This window comes from Lolium perenne, chromosome 6 (genome assembly GCF_019359855.2).
Source record: "Lolium perenne isolate Kyuss_39 chromosome 6, Kyuss_2.0, whole genome shotgun sequence".
NCBI classification, from domain to species: Eukaryota; Viridiplantae; Streptophyta; class Magnoliopsida; order Poales; family Poaceae; genus Lolium; species Lolium perenne.
This window is the reverse complement of record NC_067249.2, coordinates 136,053,641-136,071,468: the sequence shown is the minus strand read 5'-3', so window position 1 is coordinate 136,071,468 and position 17,828 is coordinate 136,053,641. Positions and strand designations below refer to the sequence as shown.

Here is a 17,828-nt window from a genome sequence, read left to right as displayed (position 1 = left end):
AAGTGTCGCACCTCGTAGGTATCGCACATGAACTGTGCCCAACGACGCTCCCAGCTCCGATCTAGCAAAGTTGCACAAGTAAATCTTCTGGATCGGTATCCCAGCAGCGCTCCAGAGTACTGGGTGGGGTTGTCTCCCTCCCTGCGCAGTTCCTCGATGAGAAGAAAACTAGAGAGAGAGTGATAATTCTCTAATTAATTGTGTAGTCTCTTCCCTCCACCTAGCCACAATATATAAGGGGCAAGGGGGACAAGGGCACTTGGCTTGGCAACGTCAGACAAAAGGATGGGGAGGGGAGAGGTGGTGCAGCCGGTCGGCCCCTCTAAAAGTGCATGGAGCCCCCATGTGTGGTTTTGGTAAATGATGACAATCCCTATGGACAAATGTTTGCTTTGAGTTATATTTGTAAGAGTTGTCCATAGGCAATGCGTGAACCATATGTTGGCTTCAAGGTTGCAATAAGAAGAAATTGATGAAGATCAAGTGTCAAGTATGTCTTGAAGAAGAATATGGTGTGAGCTCTCATGCATATCTTCAAGACATCAACATAAGGAAGAAAGAAGAAATGGTTTGCAAGTTCAAGATGAGCCATCCCGAGGAGATCATATGATTGAAGCTTGTCATCCATAAGTTGATCATACATATGTGAAGATATGTTAAATAATAAGCTCTACCATGATGGATTATGGGGGAGCAATCCTCAAGACTTCATCGAGCAAGCACAATCAAGAAATGTGTTCCATCTTATTGCGGTCAAGATCCTCATCATCAAGCGCAAGTGGAATGCGCAAGATTAAGGTTTGGTCTACATAGGTTTTTCTCCAACTTGTCTCATGGTTTACTAGGGAGATAGGGTTTTAGGTTAGTTGCCGCACTATCAAGAGGCTCTCGAGTGAGTAACTCGATCGTATCATTTGGGCTGAGTTCAAAACATTTCATCCTTGCATCATATTTCTTGGTTGTTATTTGGATCTTATCCATGTGGTTCTTTAGAACTTGTGGTTATTTTCATGATAAGCTCTAGCTCATCGAAAACGGATTCCGCATGGATCTCTTGTTGCGTTTTCGAGCTTGGTGATTTTCTCAATTTCTCGTATTGAGAGTTTGCACCTCTAAAATTCATAGAAAATCAGCCCCCACTTGTTTCCATATTTCGAGCTCTTGTCGTCCGCTTTCCAACAAAATTGGTTTCATGCCATTCCGAGTTCCCAAACTCAAGATACTGCAGTTTTAGTTTTAGTAGTTTCTGGAGTTTCCAGACCGGAGACTCCGGTGTGCCTAGACAGGAGACTCCGACCCCATGACTGGAGACTTCGGAGAAGTCCCCAGTCCTCTGCGCCTCACGTTCTGATGGAGGGTCCGGAGTCTTTTCTGGCAGACCGGAGACTTCGACCGGAGACTCCGGTGTCGGCTCGACTAGGGCCGAAGACTCTAGTCCCTTAGATCGGAGTCTCCGTTCTAAGTGAATCGACAGACCGGAGACTCCGGTGTAAACACCGGAGACTCCAGCCTTAGTTGGCCTGCAACAACTCTATTTTGTGGAGGACTATATAAAGCCTTCTTCCCCAAAATCTGGTTGCTTCGCTTGCTCTCTCTCTCCCCCCTCCATTGCTAACCTTGATAAGTTTTCCTATCTCCCAATCCCTCAATGAATCTTGTCCCCTTTTGACGGAAAAGAGAGAGGAGATCTAGATCTACATTTCTACCAATCAAATCTCCCTCTTTGTGAGGGGAATCCTCTAGATCTAGATCTTGGAGTAATTTGGTGTTCCTCCTTTGTTCTTCCTCTCTTATTCCCCCAATAGATTTTGTAACTTTGTTGGAATTTGAGAGAAAAGGATTCGAGCATCTTAGTGGTGCTCTTCCCATTGCATTTGGTGCACGGTTTGAGTTCTCCGCGGCAATATGTGGAGGTGAAAGTTCGTGTGATATTCACTTCGGGAGCTTGTTCCTAGAGCTTGTTCCCCGTGGGTCTTTGGGCCCTAGAGGCTTAGTGGTCTTTGTGGTGTTCTTGGGGCCTCCAATTAAGTTGTGGAGAATACTCAAGTGCAAAGCCTTTGCGGTGGTATATTGGGGCCTCCAATTAAATTGTGGAGATAGCCCCAAGCTTTGTGCGGGTTTGGTGACCACCCATAAGGTTCCATAGTGGATAGAGGGCTTCCCTTTTGGTGGGAAAGCCACTAGGAGAATAGGGTGAGGCCTTCGTGGCATTTGGAGTGCTTTGTCCTCCACACCACTCCAACGGAGAGTAGCACTCGCAAGAGTGTGAACTTTGGGATGATACATCATTGTCTTCGTGTCACCTTGGTTATTTCTATACCCAAGCTCCTTACTTATGCACTTTACTTTGTGATAGCCTATGTACTTGAAGTTATATATCTTGCTATCACATAGTTGCGTGTCTTGCTTAGGATAAGTTGTTGGTGCACATAGGTGAACCCTAGTTATATAGGTTTTGTGTTTGACAAATTAAATGCTAATTTTATTCCGTATTTGTTAAGCTATATTCCGGATATAAGGTTTATACTATTAAGTAATAAAACGTCCTTTATCAAAAAAACTTTGGTTTAGGTTTGATTAAACGGAGGGTAATTACAGGAGGGAATAATACAAGAGGGAATTAGCTGACCTGCAATGTGGTTATATATGGGGTGTGGCAGCTGTTGCTGTGGTGCATGTGCATGTGCAAGAGACAGATCTCAGTTCCCGGTGCAAGTTGATTCCCAAAATGATTTTTGTGTTTTATACTTCATCTGCTTCAGGACTTGCAGTAGTTTTATTTAGGATTAACAGGACACAGGTATGTTCCTTATTCCTTTCAGCATGTGGCACCATCAGGTTTTGTACCCCACTTTGTAATTAATGAATGCCCTCTTCTATGTACTACTAGGACGAACGTTACTGCTCGAGGCTTGGAGCTTAAATGACTAGATGGTTATTTACACTCAGAATAAGAAACATATGATCCACACATCATCATCATATCCTCAATCACTGGATCATATGGCAGCTGAACACTGGAAGTCTGAAACTCGAGCACCCCCGTGATTGCTCAGGATTTGTCCGCAGCAGGTGTTGTCATGTACTATCGCAGCATCAGTCTCTGTACATGGATCTGTTTCTTTCAGCAAAGTTATTCGTCGTGTGTTCAAGAGTTGATGCCACCTCAAGACAGAGACGGGGAGGAAGAACCGCATCCAAGCGAGTAGCTAAGCCTCGCAGTCACAGCCACGAGATCATACAAAGCGGATTATGGCTATGCAAAAGCGAAACGATCTTTATTTTCTTCCACCTGCAGAAAAACTTGCTAGTAGAAACAAGGGACAGTTTGGCTGTTCTGGTCCTCATGTGCATCATCTCCTCCACCCCGAAACAAACCGCCCTCACGGCCAACAATCACATGCCACTGCCGGTTTGGTTTGCCTTAATTCGATCCGGCCCCTTCCTCCTCCCCTTCTCCCTCCTCCTGTCCCCCATTGTTGTCCCCAGTTTCACTTGAGCTCCAGCTCCACTGTTACCTTCTCGCTAGCTAACACGATAATACCTCAGTGAAGTATTCAGTGCGTACTGCTCACTACCAGTGTCCAGGGGCAGCCTTAATAGCAAGCCATCCTCGCCATTCCCCAGCTAGTAGCCTGCACACATGCACACTGCGCCGTGCATTCACTTCACTGCCAAGCGCCCCCTCCCTCCATCCCTCCTCACGCACGCATTCAGTTCAGCACAGTGTGTCTGCTGCCGTCCTCTTCCCTGCGTCTCCAACGGCTGGTGCAGCTAGCCGAATCTACCAAGGTAGACATAGAAGGATCGACATCGATGGTGTGGAAGAGCTGGGGATGGAGGCTGCTACTGAGCGCCGCGCTGCTCCTCGCGGCGTCACCGGCGCTCCTCTGCCCCGGCGCTGCTGCTGCCAGCGACGTCTCGCTCACCTTGACCAGCGCCCCGCCGCGCATCTCAAGGTCCGCGGCGGCGGTGTTCGCCTTCCGAGCTATGCAGAGCAGTGGCTGGACCTGCGGAGATTGCGCCATCACCTGCAAGGTCAGTACCTCCAAGCGCCCATGCTCCTACTGTTCTAGCTAGCATCATGGGCACCGGGGACGGGCCTTCCAAAAAAAAATCCAGCTCATTTTCAAATGGTCATGCTCAATGCTCATGTCATTTAGGCTGCCCCTGCTGATAAAAGTGTTACGCACACTTAAAAGTATCTTGTGCGTCCTCTTTGAAACAAAGCAAAAAAAAAAAAAAAATCAGTGAATAAAATGTGTAGATTCGAAGTACATTCTTCGCAATAGTGTGGTTTAAGTACTTCATAAAGATGACCTTGAATTAAACAGTACCAGATGAATGGTTCTGCATAGGACTGGAATATCATGCAATCCATTACAACGGAGTACTACTGGTACAGAAGCACACTGATTGATACAGTTTAGACTGTGTTGCATTTCGGGGCTGTCTTTAAGAGCATCTCCACTCGTCTCCCCACAGAGCCCCCCACGGCCACTTTTTTTCATCCGGACGGCGAAAAACGGCCTAGTCAGGCCCCCGGTTCCTCGTTTTGGTCCGGATTTGAGCCTATTTTCGTCCGGACTCCCCATGCCATCCTCGGTTTCCCGGGGGTCTCCCGGGGACTCCGGATGAAGCTAAACCAACCGCCCACGCCCACGTGTCTCCTCTTTCGTCCGGATTCCCCGAGCCATCCTCTTTTTTCCCGAGAAACGCCGCTTGGGGAGCACACGACTGGAAAACTACTCCTCCCCACGCCAAATCTTCCTCCAATCCGGACGAAAATTTCGCCGGATTTGGGCGTGGGGAGCCCCAACGAGTGGGGATGCTCTAAGAAGCTTTTGTGTTTTCAGTTTTCACATGTTGTGTGTTCAAAGTAAAAATGGTTTTGATAATCCTTGGTTCACTGAGAATTTCTTAAACTCTATTGACACAAAGAGCCGACGATCCAACGTTAAGGTTCATGCAAAAAATATGAACAAATTATTACTTTTTTTCTAGACTTGTATGAACTAATTATAAAATATACCGAGACTTAGGCACTTCCAAAGAAAAATGCCATCTCTAGTCCAAAACATGGTACAATAATTTTATGGGACCTGGTCCACAAATTCATCTCCGTGGACTAACTCCAGCAATTGACACGTGGCAAATGAGCCTTTTTAGAAGTTTTACTTGTTACACATTTCAAAGTTTAGCATTCAAAACATAAAACCAATTTTAATGGAAACGAAACTTGGGACTGGATAGCTCCACTTTTCGAAAAAAAATTAGATCATCAAAGTTATTTGTCGTGGAATTTACTTTAAAAATGTTGTAGCAATGTTTTTGTATGACGCAATATGTTTGATTAGGAACTAATGGTCAAAATATGTATGATGAAGACTGACCCAATGGTCTAAGACACATAAATTTTCAATAGGAGGAGGTACTACTAGCACGGTAAACAAAACAAAAACATAACCAACTGGATTCGACATGTCTGCACGCAGCCTAATTCAGGTGCTCCCAAATGTTGCTTGCTCCTTGTCATAGTTAATCAGTTATATTTGCTGCATGCACGCAGTTGGACGGTGAAAGCGCATCAGATTGCGGGGGAAGATCCGGGAACGGCAACGGCACGGAGGTGGTGAGCTACGCAGGACTCAAGGACGGCAACCACACGTTCGCGGCGTGCGCGACGCCGGCATCAGGGAGCGCCGACACGACCTGCGCCACCTACGCCTGGGATGTTGGTTGAGTAACGCATTAAACCCTGCCCAGCTGCAAAATCTCCACTTTTGTAATCTGTAGTCCCCAGCTAATCTGATCCGCGACGGTGTGCCGTGCGCAGACACTGTTCCGCCGACGGCGTCCGTGGCGGCGGAGTCGGCGTTCACGAGCGCGTCCAACCTCTCCGTGCTCATCTCCCTCAGCGAGCCGTGCCCCGGCGCCGGCGGCTTCACCTGCAACGCCACCTACTGCAACGTACGTCGTGCCACTCTTCAGACTCCGTTCTGCACCTGAAACGTATGTAAAATCTTGGTCTGCATTGCATCTGCAGCTCCTGGTGTACGGACCCGGCCGCGTGGAGCCGTCGACCCTGGAGGAGGTCGTGCCGGGGCTGCAATACTCCGTCGTCGTGTTTGCGTCGCCGGAGGTGGAGTATGGGCGGTTGATCCTGGTGATGCGCCGGGGGTTCTGCACCGACGTCGCCGGCCACCACTTCAGGAGGACCTCCAACTCGAGCTTCACCCTCCGCTTCGGTGCGTGCTCCGTTGGTCCCCGCCGCTCACATTGGCAGTTTGGCACACACCTATTCTGAATCCGAGACATTGATTTTTCAGACAGGAGGAAGGACGCGATGAACATCACGGCGACCATCCCCGAGAAGCTGCTGCAGATCGAGGGCGCCACGAGGTTGGTCCAAGCCACCAACGACGACAGGGAGCTGAGGATATACATGTCCTTCGCCGAGCCGGTGATGAACTCCTCCGCGGAGATCCTCGCCGCGCTCAGCGCGACCGGCGCCGTGCTGACGCCGACCAACAGGGCCACGCTCGGCAACCGTCGGTTCGGCTACGTCGTAAGTTCACTGTCGATCGCTCAGTGATTACTGATTAGCAACCCTCCTGGGCCATTCCCTTTCAATAAAAGAAAACCTGCTTCATTGGACCCAACTCTGAACATCTCTCATTTAATTTATGTGTAGGTGAGCAAGATATCAGACACCGCCGTTGTGACCGTTGCGGTCGATGCGAGTTCCATAATCAGCAGACAGGGAAGCCCGGTTTATTCATCTGCAGAACCCTTCACATTTCTCTATGGTATATGCTCAGTGCAGTGCAGTATAGTACACCTGTTCAGTTATGTATCAAGGAAAAAAATAGCGCCTTATAACAAAATATCGTCGGCAGAAAAATACGCTATTAGCATATAGCACGCTATAGCGTCGGAATGATGTAGCGTGGGCTATCTAGAAACGCTATAGCGTGCTATTACCGCCGAAATAGCGCGCTATTTTTTTCCATGTTATGTATACACTCATTTTCATTTCGATCTCGAAAAATTATGTTCTTCTGTTTGATGCATCACATATATACAGATAACCAAAGGCCTTCTGTTAAGCTCGCAACATCGACCGTGAGGACAAGTTCTCACAACATCCCGGTGTTGATCAAGTTCGAAAAGCCCGTGTTCAACTTCAGTTCCTCCGCGGTTCAGGTTTCTGGGGGCAAACTATTGAGGCAAGAATTAATACAATGGCTTATTTAGTTTCTACTTTAGGAGGTTTATTATGTAATGTTTGCTTCGTGTATGGTTGTTTTTGCTGCTTTCAGCTTCCATGAAGCTAGTAAGAGCATATACACAGTGCAGATCCAGGCAGTTGACAAGCTGGTTTCGGTCCAGGTCGCTGAGAGCTCAGCTCAGGACGTCGCCGGGAATCTCAACTTGGCGTCAGACCGCCTCCAAGTGAGACACTGTATGTACTAGTACGAGCGTTCATTTTGTGATTATTGCTGCTCATTTATTGATAAAACGTACGGCTCGAACCACAAATGTAGTCTCTTACTATGATCTGCACATGCAGATTCTGTCCCTGCATCGTCGTCATCCATCGCGATCATCGCCACCGCAGTTTTTGCGGCGACCGCCGCCGTCGCCACACTCCTCACCGTCTCTACGTCATCGCTCATTGCGTCCGGGAGCATAACGAGGCCTTCTTCATACTCGATCTCCGAACCATCAAGAAACATTCTGGTAATCAGCGTGGGCATGCAGTAACTCTGTTACTAGTAGCAGACAGATCAGAGTTCAACATGCGTATGATCCGATAAACGATGTTTGCGTTATTTTCTTCAGAGAATGGCCTGCCACATCCAGATCTTCGCTCTGTCGAGATGGCTGTCGATAAACCTGCCGGTCGAGTACTACGAGCTGGCCAAGGGGATCGAGTGGACCATTCCCTACATTCGCCTTCCATGGGAAGGCCCGTCTGCAGATCCATTTGTGGGGTACTCCACCATGCCTGCTATTGCCTACTCGGAGCTGGTGGACAGGATTGGTATAGAGGCTGATGCCTACAACCCTCGACCTGCACCTGCTGCTCAGCAGCAGATTATGCCGATGCAGATACCGGCAGACAGTGCGATCCCACTGCAGATACCGGCGTTGGATGGGAAGCCGCTGACCGCCATGGAGTACCGAGCATTCTTTGAGGTCACATACACCAACTGGTTTCCTCCTTTTCCTTGTATTCGATTTTGATTACCCCCACTCACATATACTAAATGAGCACGGCATGGCTGAAAATGCAGAATCAGGACATGAAGCCTGAAGCACAGATTATCATGAAGCTGCAAGATTTGGACGGGTAATGCTCACTGATGACAAGTTCTATAACTGACGAAGTGACAAGATACTGACTGAATTATACTCTTGAAATGTGGATGGTACAGGTGGAAATACTTTGGAAGAAACATGCTTTGGCTTGCTGTGATTGGGGGAGGCCTGATCCTGCTACATCTTCTTCTCCTCCTCTACTTGAGAATACGATACAGAGGAGGCACAGGAAACTACGGAGCGCTCGTCCTCCCAAGGTTTGAGATCATGCTTGCATTTCTTGCAATGCCATGTATATCTCAGGCGTCTGCTGCACTCATCAGAGGTATGCCACGTCACACATAAACAAGCTCATCTATGCCAATGTTCGCTCGGACCTCCGATCCAGTAGAACCGATATCTTGTGATGATCGATCGACCAGGTGGGACTACCGGAGGCCTCGCCGTCGGGATCGTGCTCATTGGCGTATTGACGGCCTTCTTGGTGGCCCTGCTGCTGTTCCTGTCGCTGGGCATCACGACGGGCAGGCTCCTCCAGTACAAGGAGGTGCACCAGGAAGGGCAGGAGCACCGCTGGTACCAGGAGATCATCAGGCGGATGCTGGGCCCCGGCAAGCGCGGGCAATGGACGTGGAAGGACCCCGCCCGCGCCGCGCGGCTCGTCAAGCTCGGCCCGCTCTTCGAGGACCTGCGCGGCCCGCCAAAGTACATGCTGACGCAGATCGTCGTCGGCAGTAGCGGGAAGCGCGCGGCGGCGGACCAGCGGATCATGGCGTCGGAGGACGAGAATGAGGACGCGGAGGCGCCGCTGCTGCAGAAGGTGTTCGGCATCCTGAGGATCTACTACACGCTCATCGAGTCGGTGAAGCGGGTGGCGCTGGGTATCGTGGCGGGCGCGCACGCGTCATCGGGGCGGTCGTCGCGGGCGCACGCGGTGGTGGTTCTTGCGCTCGCTTCCTTCCAGCTCTTCTTCATACTGCTCAAGAAGCCCTTCATCAAGAAGCGGGTGCAGCTGGTGGAGATCGTGGCGGTGGCCAGCGAGGTGTTCGTCTTCGCCGCATGCCTCGTGCTCATCGACAGGAACAGCGGCGAGCTCGAGGACGTCGAGGAGAGCGGCGCCGTGGGGATCGCCATGCTCGGAGTGTTCGCGCTGGCGTTCGCGGCGCAGGTGTGCAACGAGTGGAACGCGCTGTACCGGCAGGTGCAGTACCTCAGCGCGGACCGGAGCTCCTTCCTGGAGGGAGCCAAGGCGGCGTCCGTCGGGCTGCTGCTGCTGGTCCTCCCTTCGTCGGCGCTGGGCGACCGCCTGCAGACAACGGCGACGGAGCAGTCGACGCCGGATAGCGGCTCGGGTGGTGGCCAGGGGGTGCAGGGCGAGGCGCTGAGGAGTTCGAACGAGCGGTCCTGGCTTGGGCAGCTGCGGGAGATGGCCAAGGCGAGCTTCAGCAGGGACGGCGAGGACCCGTCCACCAGCAGCGCCTACAAGGGGAAGCGAAGCCGGAGCTCCTCCGTGACGTCGCAGTCGGCGGACGCCAAGGCCAAGGGAGAGTGGAGGCCCAAGTCCAAGGCACTCTACAAGGATCTGGAGGCCATCTTCTCCAACAGGTAATGAAGTGAGCAACTGAGCACGCCTCGATCGCCTTCATGGTTTGGTTAGCCAGACACTGCATATATACTCCTACTAGCAATAGAAGAAAGATGCCGATTAATCTGACACAAAATCATCACTAGGAGAATGTTGGTGTGTTGTAGCGCTACTGTCAAGATCATTCATAATTTCATATGTCCATGATAGAATGTATTCTTCATATTCAGTTAGCAGGAAATGCAAAGGAATTCAGTTAGATATCTATATCATTGAACTTGGATTGACTGAAAACAATTGAATGATGTGCGGATTTTCTAATCAACGTAAAAATCACTTCACCATACACTCTACTAGAAATTCTAGAATGAGTTTGCAGCAAACTTTACTTGCTTGCGCGGTTGTACCGTGGAGGGAAGAAAATAATGTTTTAAACGGTTGAGTCAACGGGTTTTTGAGACAACACCTCTCGAACATTTGAAATCTGCAATAAATCACTGAAACCTCTTTCCCATGCAATGTAATCATCTGCAAAAAAATCCAAGTTCAGATGTGCTCGTTTAAAATCCAAATTCTAGAATGAGTTTGCAGCAAACTTTACTTGCTTGCGCGGTTGTACCGTGGAGGGAAGAAAATAATGTTTTAAACGGTTGAGTCAACGGGTTTTTGAGACAACACCTCTCGAACATTTGAAATCTGCAATAAATCACTGAAACCTCTTTCCCATGCAATGTAATCATCTGCAAAAAAAATCCAAGTTCAGATGTGCTCTTTTAGAGTCTGAATGAACAGACTACATTGTGGCGACCCATAGTGCCACAAGAGCGTTTCGCCATTACTTGAAATGAGGTGGGGTGAGAGAGGCTCGAACTCTCGACCTCAGGATCACTCGCTGATAGCTATGAGACCTACGCGCTAGCCAACTGCGCCACCACCCCTTTGTTGAATTTCTCCCGAGGGAACATCATACAACCTCTAAATTTACGACCGATGGAATATATAGTTTGATGTGGTTCGACGACTACAAGTACAAACACACACTGACGCCGACTTTCACTGCGAGACATATCTGTTGCAGGCTCACCATTGCAGTTGGCGTGGTTGGTGGATATTTCTTGGCTGATTCGAGCATGCCGGGAATGAGTGGATAGGCGCTTCAGGTATGGTTCTTGGGACGAACAGAACCTGACGCACGCTCCCTCAACTTTCAGCACACCGAGCCGAGAAAGTGCGGCGTATTTTTGGCCAGGAAGTTTGCTTCCGGAACTGAAAGGGGTCTTCCCCAGGTGCTAGCTAGCCTTGGCAATTACCATGGAAACAATTCCCTTGGCAACGAATAGTGTCACCTGCCGGAGCGCTATATAGGCCACGCACTATATAAACCGCCGATTTGCACTGTGCGGAGACGGAATCTCTTCTCCAGCAGGCGCGGCAAACGGCGCAGCGCTGTAAAAAATTTGGGCGGTTTTCTTGCATAATCCCAAGCGTCAAATGTGACGCGTCAGCTACAGCGCGCAACATCCCTCGGCGCACGTGCGAATACCCAATTGGAAAATTCTCCCCCCAGCCCGCACACTCCATTTCCCACCGCGTCGCCGCCGCGAAATCCCGTCGCCTCCGGTCGATTCCGCCTCTGGTTGGGCAATTCCCTTGCCCAACCAGTCGACGCCGGATAGCGGCTCGGGTGGTGGCCAGGGGGAGGCGCTGAGGAGTTCGAACGAGCGGTCCTGGCTTGGGCAGCTGCGGGAGATGGCCAAGGCGAGCTTCAGCAGGGACGGCGAGGACCCGTCCACCAGCAGCGCCTACAAGGGGAAGCGAAGCCGGAGCTCCTCCGTGGCGTCGCAGTCGGCGGACGCCAAGGCCAAGGGAGAGTGGAGGCCCAAGTCCAAGGCACTCTACAAGGATCTGGAGGCCATCTTCTCCAACAGGTAATGAAGTGAGCAACTGAGCACGCCTCCATCGCCTTCATGGTTTGGTTAGCGAGAATTAATTAAGAGACACTGCATATATACTCCTACTAGCAATAGAAGAAAGATGCCGATTAATCTGAACAAAATCATCACTAGGAGAATGTTGGTGTGTTGTAGCGCTACTGTCAAGATCATTCATAATTTCATATGTCCATGATAGAATGTATTCTTCATATTCAGTTAGCAGGGAATGCAAAGGAATTCAGTTAGATATCTATATGAATGAACTTGGACTGACTCAAAACCAATGAATGATGTGCGGATTTTCTAATCAACCTAAAAATGACTTCACCATACACTCTACTAGAAATTCTAGATTGAGTGTGCAGCAAACTTTAAGAAAATAAAGTTTTAAACGGTTGAGTCAACGGGTTTTTGAGACAACACCTCTGGAACATTTGAAATCTGCAATAAATCACTGAAACCTCTTTCCCATGCAATGTAATCATCTGCAAAAAAATTCCAAGTTCAGATGTGCTCTTTTAAAGTCTGAATGAACAGACTACATTTGTGGCGACCCAAAGAAGCCACTTGAGCGTTTCGTCATTACTTGGACAAAGTGGGGTGAGAGTGTGCAGCAAACTTTAAGAAAATAAAGTTTTAAACGGTTGAGTCAACGGGTTTTTGAGACGAACACCTCTGGAACATTTGAAATCTGCAATAAATCACTGAAACCTCTTTCCCATGCAATGTAATCATCTGCAAAAAAAATCCAAGTTCAGATGTGCTCTTTTAAAGTCTGAATGAACAGACTACATTTGTGGCGACCCAAAGAAGCCACTTGAGCGTTTCGTCATTACTTGGACAAAGTGGGGTGAGAGAGGCTCGAACTCTCGACCTCAGGATCACTCGCTGATAGCTATGAGACCTACGCGCTAGCCAACTGCGCCACCACCCCTTTGGTAAATTGATCTCTACATATGTTATAGAACCTGTAAATTTACTACCAATGGAACTTACTCTTTAAGTTTGATTTCGGCTGAGAGATAAATCAACCTCTGGATGAGAAATGGACGGCATCCAACAAGGTTAAGTTAGCCGCTGAATGTGCTCTTTGAAATCAGAGAATCCGCGTCGCGTGCCAGGGCACTACTCTAGCACTAGACCACTGTCCAATGATGCCTCACATTACTTTGTTGAAGATTAATAAGCTTATAAAAACCTTACTACAACAACGTGCTCTTCTTGTTGTAAGCTGAACCAACGTTGAAGGAGTACTCGATCTTCTTTCGACCATGTAACACTGAGTGACCAGTATCAGCAATCATGACCGGCAAGTGCAACATGTCCGTCCGAGGGAATAAACACGAGACAGACTGACGTGAAGCAAGGCACCATTAGCAATACGCAGCCTACATCGGCAGCAAAACAGCACGGCTCTTCGGTACTTTATTTCATGATCCACAACACAACCTACAGGAACAATGTAAAGGAGGCAACAGGAACCCTAGTCTGAAACGGACCGTGCTACGTGTAAGGCATGACCAGCTGTGGACACCAGTACACCACTATCACCAAAATGGAGCAGACAAAACTTCTGCCGAACAAGGGAACCTGACAATTACTCAAAAAATTTCTCAGGTGGAGGAGGCCTCACCAGCCCATAATCACTAGTACTGAACATACATCCACAAGAACAATGCTTACAATCTGCCCTACAACATGATTCTGGCTTACATGTCCACTGCACCTTGATGTAAAGAAACCAAGAAAATTCAGCTTGGCAGCATCATTTTCTATTTTCTACTACAATTCCTACGGGTCCAGCACATTGATCATTTTGCTTCAGCGACATCACATGAACTCCCTTTATGCTGAATTTCAACAGGTTTGCTAGACGGCAAGTCAGCAACACACCTTTCATTTCTAACATCATTAGCAACATATTCCAGGACACTTGACATGAATTTCGCAGCACTCCCTCATATGTAACAACTAGAGTTCAGTCCCACATCCACGGAAACTAACATGCTAATCTTATACGGATATCTGGCCTAGAGAAGCTCTGTAATAACTGGAGGAGCTCTTTGGCCTTGCTTTCAGTGATTGATTCATGGAAACTTATGTTCATCTGTTTTAGTATCGTTGCCCAGCGGAATAACCGTTGCACAAAGGCGATTTCATGTTCAGTTCCCCTCATGCCATGGATTTCTATTTCTTCAAGGCAATTCAGCGCAAGCTCCTCCGTTCTCCAGTTCTGTGGCTGGTCACACATGCAACCTGCTGGGCAGGGAGTTTGTTCCTGAAGCAAGGGTTATATCACATAATAAGATTAACTATGCGTTTATGGCATAAATTAAGAGAGAGGGATCAAACTGAAAATTATTGAACTTCGTGAATACTTCGGAATATACCATCAACAAAATGTACAAATGATTAACACCTCGAAATTAGTAACTTTCAAACCAACCTACTGCAGAAAATATGATGATCATACGAGTACAGTGGAATAACATGCACAAAAATCCTCAGGTATCGAATTATATGCAACCCATAGTCACGATCTCCCTGGAGAAGAGAAAATAGATCTACTGTTTGTTGCTGGAAACAGGAATCCATCCACTAGTTGGTGATTCCCATCAGATTAAAGATCTTTTAAAATAAAACCTATTACCAAGTCAGCAACCCTTGCCATGTACCTAGTATGCAGCTTTGTCATACATGAACAGCTAAGTGTTCCCATTTGGACCAATAAAGCAGCTCAAACCAATATGTGGCTAGAAATGCATATCTTTTCCCCAACTCTAGAAATGCATATAGCGTACTCCTTCGTAGGACTTCTCTGACAACTCAAGTATTAGATAATCAAATTAATAAGAGTATTACCTAGAGTTGAGTTTCTGGCACAAAATCAAGATCCAGCTCTTTTACACCAGTACACTTCCTTAGAACATCAAATGAGCTGGCTCCAAAGGAATGTCCAAATGCTATTACAGCCAGCCCCAAGAATGTAATATTTGTAAGCTCTGGCATGTGTTCCATCAAGTATTGCCCAGTACATATGTACTGCAAATTTGTACAAAGTCCCAAAAAAAGAATTATTTTAACAGTTGGAAAAAAGATTTAAAACAATTGCTCATTTTCTACGGCAACTCACAAACAGGAAAGAAGTACACATTTTTTTTGCGTGTGATGGAGGATTTTGGGTTGAGGACTTTTATGGTAGCCTTAAATCTTTATTGAACGTCTATTGTCTTAGATCCAAGGGCCGAGGTTTACCAGTAATCCAAGGGAAGCGCCAAGGAATGCTGGCACTAACTACCAAGGAGCACCATGATTTCAAGGGTAAAATTTGAAAACGAATTTAACTGCCATTACAATTATATAAGATCAGATACACCTCCGTTACGTGTGTATGGGATGTGTTGGCCATTTCTGACACATCGTTCGAGTTTGCCCGGTAGCACGGATCTACATGGCAAAATTCTTTCTTCCAAATGACCTCATTGGATGGCTTCTTCATCCCGTATTCTTTTTAGTTCTCTGTATTATGTTCTTATTAATGAATGAATGTGATCATCCTAAATTAACAATTGATGTGCTGAAGACTGATGAGTAGGAAGATGTGCCTTCTGATCCCCCAAACATTTAACAAGCGCTTACACCATCGAGTTGTTCTCCATGTCCTCCGGCTGCCGCCAGCTACCGCTCCGGCGAAGGCGGCTTTTGAGGACGGGGGAGCAGACATGTGCAGTTAAGGAGAAGATGGTAAAAAACCTAAAATACCCATATGGATCAAGAGCTATAATTGATTGGTACTCGTTATCACCCATGTGGAGTACCAGGTTACCGTAAAATTCCTCTTTGGGTTGGGGGTATTCAAGTAATGATCAAATTCTCCCCACTCTGAAGAGTTCAAGTCACCTTGAATAACTATCTTTCCTACTTCTACATATTGCACCTGGTGGTCGTCATCCGCCTCCTTCCTCTCAACCCTCCTTAAGTTGAGACTCTATGTTTTCCTCATTATCTATTGAAACACCAAATATTGCTTCCTGAATATTGCTTTCTGAATATATCATGGCATATTCCTGAAGTAATTTTTTTAAAAAAATTGCAGATTCCTTAAGTTGAAACTCTATGTTTTCCTCTTTATCTAGTGACACATTACGATGATACTATGATAGTACAAGAAAGGACTAACCCGCGGATAGTAAATCACGAGATCAAGAGCTTGGATGAGCTGAAAGCGCCGCAAAAGCGTCATCCAATAGTGATTGTGGTCAAAATCCTTCTCATATCCCAGTAGAATATAAAGTTTGATGGTCAGCCTTTGGAGATGCTTCATCGTGTTAACCTGGATAGAACTTAGATGATGAACATTCATCCAAATGAGCCACGTCAGCTGAGGGGCTTTGATGTTGGCAACTGATAGATCTGGATTCGGAGGATTGGTAAAGCAGCCGGTCACCATTAGCGTTTCGAGCCCTGGTGCTATGACAGTGAGCTGCTGCAAGAGACGCAAACGGAACAGCTTCATGTGTAGCAGAGAGTCCGAGTGGATGTTGAGGCTGTCCAGACCCCGGACACCACTGACGAGGAGGAACAGCAAGGATGGGCACCGCTGGGAGGCGAGAAGATCACCGAGCCCGCTTGACTGACCATGTAGCTGGATGTCAACCAGCTGTAGATCAACGAGCCGGGCGAATACTCCGGATGGCGGCAGGGCGAGGCCAAGGAAGCCAAGCTTGAGCATGATGATGGTAGCCTTCTCGAAGCAAGGTAGATGAATGGCAGCGCCTCTTTCCACGGTCTCGGGCTCGGCCACACGCCGAACCACCTCGAGGTCTATGGTGCCAGAGAGGCCGCGCGCGGCGATGGGGAGCCAAGCCGACACGGCTTCTGGAGACGCATCCTCAGTTAGCGCGAAGAGGAGGCTTAGGTCCGGCGCCTCACGGGCTGCGAGCGCGGCGCCTATGCGGTGGTGCTCGATGGAGGCGAATCTGAGCTCCGGGAGGAGGGGCCAGAGGCGGCGCCAGCGGCTGGCGAGGATGCTGGTCCGAGCGGCCGCGGCGGCGTCGTCAACCAGAACAAGGATGTGTATGAGCACGTCGTCTGGTAGAGCGCTAAGGCGGTCCTCGCCGCCGTCGTCGCCATCGGAAAGCTTCAGCCGCTCGAGGGTGAGATCCATGGAAGGATGGAGGATTTGGTCCGATTCACATTCACAGCTGGAGATGACGAATGAGGAAGGGGAAGTGGCTGAGAAGTGAGCTCAGTGGGATTTGGGGATTAGGGTTCTTGGGATTTTGGCCCGTTCATTTTTCTTTTTCTTTGAGGGGATGATACTCCCTTCAGTCGTTCGGGTTTGAACTGGGAAGCCCAGATGCTACCTTTACTGGGCCTTTGCCTGAGCATCTAACTAATTGGATTTCTTGCAAAAAAAAATGCAGTTGGATTTTTGAGGAAAAATATAACAGTTAGAGGATTATTTTTTGGTGTCCTCTAAAACTATCTACCGTTTAGCCCTCCTCTTCTCTTCTTCTTTAATGTTGCATCGTGTGTATTTAGCTGTTTATAGTGGGCCAACTGATCTCCTCAATTCTTGCGTGATGGTCTTGGTCTTGAGGAGCCGCTTTGACCTGCGGCTTTGTCTCTCCTTTATTTTACTACCCTGGCAAATGTTGTGAGGTCGGTCGGACCGAGAAGAAACAGCCGTAGACATGGGACGGCAGTACCGTAGCCACGCGGGAGAGAACAACTGATGAGATCTGAGATCTAGGGGTTGGCCCGATCTCGCGATTTGACCCAAGATCCAAGGGAAAAGGTGGGAGAGCGCGAGGAACACGAAGAACACGAAGAACACCGGTACTCACGCACGCACACCAACCCGATACACCCGATACTTACCCCCGTGGCTCGATGGACCACGCCAATAGAATCACCCGGAAGAGGCACGCGGCAGAATTCCCAGTGAGAGATTGGTGTTGGAGAAGAAGAGATTGGTGAGG

The 17,828-nt window shown here is 48.3% G+C and overlaps 2 protein-coding genes and 2 non-coding genes across 4 annotated transcripts; 1 reads left to right on the top strand and 3 right to left on the bottom strand.

Moving 5' to 3' along the window:
- The first annotated feature begins 3,317 nt into the window (after positions 1 to 3,317).
- LOC127334429 (uncharacterized) lies at positions 3,318 to 10,169 on the top strand. Its single transcript, XM_051360875.2, has 13 exons — positions 3,318 to 4,038; positions 5,570 to 5,738; positions 5,837 to 5,970; positions 6,047 to 6,248; positions 6,330 to 6,568; positions 6,695 to 6,809; positions 7,088 to 7,229; positions 7,323 to 7,465; positions 7,574 to 7,743; positions 7,846 to 8,202; positions 8,301 to 8,356; positions 8,442 to 8,650; positions 8,748 to 10,169. The coding sequence occupies exons 1-13, from the start codon at positions 3,817 to 3,819 to the stop codon at positions 9,932 to 9,934; spliced, it is 3,345 nt and encodes a 1,114-aa protein (XP_051216835.1). The 5' UTR covers positions 3,318 to 3,816; the 3' UTR covers positions 9,935 to 10,169.
- A 591-nt stretch (positions 10,170 to 10,760) lies between these two features.
- Positions 10,761 to 10,848, bottom strand: TRNAM-CAU (transfer RNA methionine (anticodon CAU)). The gene is given in 2 exon segments: positions 10,761 to 10,796; positions 10,811 to 10,848. It is a non-coding gene; the product is annotated as a tRNA-Met (tRNA).
- A 1,842-nt stretch (positions 10,849 to 12,690) lies between these two features.
- TRNAM-CAU (transfer RNA methionine (anticodon CAU)) lies at positions 12,691 to 12,778 on the bottom strand. Its single transcript is given in 2 exon segments — positions 12,691 to 12,726; positions 12,741 to 12,778. It is a non-coding gene; the product is annotated as a tRNA-Met (tRNA).
- Positions 12,779 to 13,328: 550 nt separating this feature from the next.
- LOC127334431 (putative F-box/FBD/LRR-repeat protein At4g03220) lies at positions 13,329 to 17,183 on the bottom strand. The gene is made up of 3 exons (XM_051360876.2): positions 16,025 to 17,183; positions 14,707 to 14,886; positions 13,329 to 14,122 (listed from the first exon to the last, which is right to left on the bottom strand). Exons 1-2 carry the CDS (start codon positions 17,009 to 17,011, stop codon positions 14,707 to 14,709), a joined length of 1,167 nt encoding a protein of 388 aa, XP_051216836.1. The 5' UTR covers positions 17,012 to 17,183; the 3' UTR covers positions 13,329 to 14,122.
- Positions 17,184 to 17,828: the final 645 nt, after the last annotated feature.

Excerpts from the sequence above, each read along its gene's own strand:
- LOC127334429 (XM_051360875.2), top strand. The coding sequence starts at position 3,817 with ATGGTGTGGAAGAGCTGGGGATGGAGGCTGCTACTGAGCGCCGCGCTG. Across the intron at positions 4,039-5,569 it reads ATTGCGCCATCACCTGCAAG|TTGGACGGTGAAAGCGCATC; the intron begins GTCAGTACCTCC and ends GCATGCACGCAG. Across the intron at positions 7,230-7,322 it reads TCTGGGGGCAAACTATTGAG|CTTCCATGAAGCTAGTAAGA; the intron begins GCAAGAATTAAT and ends TGCTGCTTTCAG.
- LOC127334431 (XM_051360876.2), bottom strand. The coding sequence starts at position 17,011 with ATGGATCTCACCCTCGAGCGGCTGAAGCTTTCCGATGGCGACGACGGC. Across the intron at positions 14,887-16,024 it reads TCGTGATTTACTATCCGCGG|TACATATGTACTGGGCAATA; the intron begins GTTAGTCCTTTC and ends ACAAATTTGCAG.